This window comes from Myxocyprinus asiaticus, chromosome 30 (genome assembly GCF_019703515.2).
Source record: "Myxocyprinus asiaticus isolate MX2 ecotype Aquarium Trade chromosome 30, UBuf_Myxa_2, whole genome shotgun sequence".
Lineage (NCBI taxonomy): Eukaryota > Metazoa > Chordata > Actinopteri > Cypriniformes > Catostomidae > Myxocyprinus > Myxocyprinus asiaticus.
The window spans coordinates 451,504-456,503 of NC_059373.1; the positions used below are offsets into that span (position 1 = coordinate 451,504).

General features: G+C 35.5%; 1 protein-coding gene across 1 annotated transcript in view; it reads right to left on the minus strand.

The window, feature by feature from the left end:
- Window positions 1–5,000, minus strand: part of LOC127421211 (collagen alpha-1(XIV) chain) — an 86,790-nt gene that overhangs the window by 69,318 nt on the left and 12,472 nt on the right. The window contains exons 5-8 of the mRNA XM_051664064.1: window positions 4,072–4,236; window positions 3,777–3,938; window positions 3,296–3,453; window positions 2,686–2,815 (exon numbers count right to left, since the gene is read on the minus strand). Of these exons, the coding sequence (XP_051520024.1) occupies window positions 2,686–2,815; window positions 3,296–3,453; window positions 3,777–3,938; window positions 4,072–4,236 (615 nt within the window). The remainder of the gene's footprint in view (window positions 1–2,685; window positions 2,816–3,295; window positions 3,454–3,776; window positions 3,939–4,071; window positions 4,237–5,000) is intronic.

Genomic DNA, 5,000 nt, shown 5'->3' on the forward strand with positions numbered 1-5,000 from the left:
ATAACAGATCAGATTGTGTAGTAATAGTTCAGATTGTGTACTAATAGATCAGATTGTGTACTAATAGATCAGATTGTGTCCTAATAGTTCAGATTGTGTACTAATAGATCAGATTGTGTACTAATAGTTCAGATTGTGTCCTAATAGTTCAGATTGTGTACTAATAGATCAGATTGTGTACTAATAGATCAGATTGTGTCCTAATAGTTCAGATTGTGTACTAATAGATCAGATTGTGTCCTAATAGTTCAGATTGTGTCCTAATAGTTCAGATTGTGTACTAATAGATCAGATTGTGTACTAATAGATCAGATTGTGTACTAATAGTTCAGATTGTGTCCTAATAGATCAGATTGTGTACTAATAGTTCAGATTGTGTCCTAATAGATCAGATGGTGTACTAATAGTTCAGATTGTGTCCTAATAGTTCAGATTGTGTACTAATAGATCAGATTGTGTACTAATAGATCAGATTGTGTCCTAATAGTTCAGATTGTGTACTAATAGATCAGATTGTGTACTAATAGTTCAGATTGTGTCCTAATAGTTCAGATTGTGTACTAATAGATCAGATTGTGTACTAATAGATCAGATTGTGTCCTAATAGATCAGACTGTGTACTAATAGATCAGATTGTGTACTAATAGATCAGATTGTGTAGTAATAGATCAGATTGTGTCCTAATAGATCAGATTGTGTAGTAATAGATCAGAATGTGTACTAATAGATCAGATTGTGTAGTAATAGATCAGATTGTGTAGTAATAGATCAGATTGTGTTCTAATAGATCAGATTGTGTACTAATAGTTCAGAATGTGTCCTAATAGATCAGATTGTGTACTAATAGATCAGATTGTGTCCTAATAGATCAGATGGTGTACTAATAGTTCAGAATGTGTCCTAATAGATCAGACTGTGTACTAATAGATCAGATTGTGTACTAATAGATCAGATTGTGTCCTAATAGATCAGATTGTGTCCTAATAGTTCAGATTGTGTACTAATAGATCAGATTGTGTCCTAATAGTTCAGATTGTGTACTAATAGATCAGATTGTGTACTAATAGATCAGATTGTGTCCTAATAGATCAGATTGTGTACTAATAGTTCAGATTGTGTACTAATAGTTCAGAATGTGTCCTAATAGATCAGATTGTGTACTAATAGATCAGATTGTGTCCTAATAGATCAGACTGTGTACTAATAGATCAGATTGTGTACTAATAGATCAGATTGTGTAGTAATAGATCAGATTGTGTCCTAATAGATCAGATTGTGTACTAATAGATCAGATTGTGTACTAATAGTTCAGATTGTGTACTAATAGTTCAGAATGTGTCCTAATAGATCAGATTGTGTACTAATAGATCAGATTGTGTCCTAATAGATCAGACTGTGTACTAATAGATCAGATTGTGTACTAATAGATCAGATTGTGTAGTAATAGATCAGATTGTGTCCTAATAGATCAGATTGTGTAGTAATAGATCAGAATGTGTACTAATAGATCAGATTGTGTAGTAATAGATCAGATTGTGTAGTAATAGATCAGATTGTGTTCTAATAGATCAGATTGTGTACTAATAGTTCAGAATGTGTCCTAATAGATCAGATTGTGTACTAATAGATCAGATTGTGTCCTAATAGATCAGATGGTGTACTAATAGTTCAGAATGTGTCCTAATAGATCAGACTGTGTACTAATAGATCAGATTGTGTACTAATAGATCAGATTGTGTAGTAATAGATCAGATTGTGTAGTAATAGATCAGATTGTGTTCTAATAGATCAGATTGTGTACTAATAGTTCAGAATGTGTCCTAATAGATCAGATTGTGTACTAATAGATCAGATTGTGTCCTAATAGATCAGATGGTGTACTAATAGTTCAGATTGTGTCCTAATAGATCAGATTGTGTACTAATAGATCAGATTGTGTCCTAATAGATCAGACTGTGTACTAATAGATCAGATTGTGTACTAATAGATCAGATTGTGTACTAATAGATCAGATTGTGTAGTAATAGATCAGATTGTGTCCTAATAGATCAGATTGTGTAGTAATAGATCAGAATGTGTACTAATAGATCAGATTGTGTAGTAATAGATCAGATTGTGTAGTAATAGATCAGAATGTGTGCTAATAGATCAGATTGTGTACTAATAGATCAGATCGTGTCCTAATAGATCAGACTGTGTACTAATAGATCAGATTGTGTACTAATAGATCAGATTGTGTAGTAATAGATCAGATTGTGTCCTAATAGATCAGATTGTGTAGTAATAGATCAGAATGTGTACTAATAGATCAGATTGTGTAGTAATAGATCAGATTGTGTACTAATAGATCAGATTGTGTCCTAATAGATCAGATTGTGTACTAATAGATCAGATTGTGTCCTAATAGATCAGACTGTGTACTAATAGATCAGATTGTGTACTAATAGATCAGATTGTGTACTAATAGATCAGATTGTGTAGTAATAGATCAGATTGTGTCCTAATAGATCAGATTGTGTAGTAATAGATCAGAATGTGTACTAATAGATCAGATTGTGTAGTAATAGATCAGATTGTGTAGTAATAGATCAGAATGTGTACTAATAGATCAGATTGTGTACTAATAGATCAGATCGTGTCCTAATAGATCAGATTGTGTCCTAATAGATCAGATTATGTACTCACATGTGGTCTCACTGCCTCTCAGAGCTTCACTGGCTGAGTTACTGTAGATGGCAAACACAGCTATCTGATACTCCGTCAAAGAGTTCAGATAATTCAACACCACAGAGTTCTCATCACCGTTCACCACAACCTACACAACACATGTGTGGTAGTACATATAGCGGGTCAAAAAACATTTGGATACTTCAGTCACACTTATAATTGTCTGAATGTCATTGCATTGCATAAAATATAAAATCAACTGTACTGTATTTGAAAGACAGTTTTCTCAAGCACACTTTAAGCAAACAAAAATAAGTTTGTTGGGTTTGAAATGCTAAAATAATAAATGTAGTGTGTACAATGAAGTCACGTTGAATTTGTCAGTGTGTTGATAATGAAGTGCTGAACTCCACCTGTGGTTCCTCTATTGGAGCACCTGTGTGAACTTCTAACATCCACTAAAACTCACCAACACACCAGTTCATTCATAAACTCAGAAAAGTCACTTTAGTTCTGAGAAAAGCTGCAACAGGATTCGTCTGAACAGATGACACATGCTTTGATCCGTTATCTAATACAACATCATTCACACATTAAAACTTTGTGACCACTGTACAAACACACACACCTCCTCAGGTTTGGATCCCATGGATCCATAATACACCACTCTGTACTTCTCCACCTGTCCTGCAGCGTGAGTCCATGACACACGGAAGCTCCTGGCCGTGACATCAGAGGTCACAAGGTCACTGGGAGCATCAGGCTGGGTATTTGAATCTACTTCACCTAAAAACACACATAAGAAAAAATGTACCTGTATCTCCATCTTACCATGATAAAACCTCGAATGAAACTTTCTGATAGACCTTTGACCCTCTAAATGAGCCTGACCTCGCTGACATCGGACAACTTTCAGCACATAAAATCCTAAACATTGACAGTGTGCATTCAATACATGCTCCATGGACTGCATCTGTCAATTACCACAGAAAATAAATACATTTCTGTGATAACTGACCATGTCACAGATACTTTACACAGAGAATACGTTGTATCTGACCTGGAATTTCCTTTTTAGAATAGGTTAGGGTTAGGGAACTGAAACTGACCACTGATCTCTTTGCTGAGTTCAGTCACTCGATCACAGACGGTTCTAGTGAGTCGCTCCACGATTGAACTCATCACACTGAAATCAGCCACATTATAAACGTGAGTTTCCACTGGTGGAGATGCGATGGCTCTCAGCTCGTTCTCATCAGCGTTCTTCACACCTGAACACTCACAGATTCATCACATGGAAAAGAGCAACAAACAATACTACCATAACAGACTCGTTTTTTTAAATGGGGCTTCATTTATCAAATCTTATCTACGATAAAATCATGTTTAATGTTTCATGTTTACCGATAGCAAACAGTTCAATTCCAGCATCTCTCAATCTCTGAGCTGGAGCAATAACATCATCCTGGGACTTCCCATCCGTGATCAGAATTCCAATTTTAGGAACATCGGGTCTGGCTCCAGATTCAGGCTTAAAACTTTTCTCTAAAATATACGTCAAAGCAAGACCTGGAGAAAAAACACACATACGAGTACATTCATTAAAGAGCACCTATTATGGTTTTTCAAATATGACCTTTCATGTAGTGTGTTTTATAGCTGTTTGTGAATGTAAAAAAGTCTGCACAGTTTCAAAAATCAAAGTGCACGACAAATGGAGTTATTGACTCCCAAAAGAAAGAACCGATTCTGAACACCTGAAACGAGTCGTTAGTGATTCCAGACTTACTTCCTGTACTAACCTACGTAATTTGGTAACAAAAATCCCGCCTCTGGTCATCATTGGCTGTTCGCGAACAGCTTTGACCCGCCCTCAAACACTACACTAAGCGGTAGACCAATCACAACAGACTGGGACATCTGACCAATCAGAGCAGAGTATGCTCTCTGAAAGGAGGAGTTTAGAATGAATCCTTTAGAACGGATCATTGAACGAGTCGTTTTTGATACTGAGAAAAAAAGGTAGTGCTGCAATTTAAATTATGAGCAAATTGAAGTGTTTTATGACCTTGGATGCATGTAAATCTATTGTGAGACCTTTAAAACAAAATTAGCCACGTTTAAAAACCATAATAGGTGCTCTTTAACAGAGCCAGCCCTCTAATGTTAGTGTATGGTTCCCATTTCATTATTTTTTGGGGGAACCAATTCCTAACATTTTTGGAACTTTCTCTTTAGGTTTTATTTTTGTATAACCATAAACTAACATTCCCAGAATGTGTGTTTTTGTGGGACAACCTAAAAAGAACGTTCTCTAATTGTATTTCTCTCAC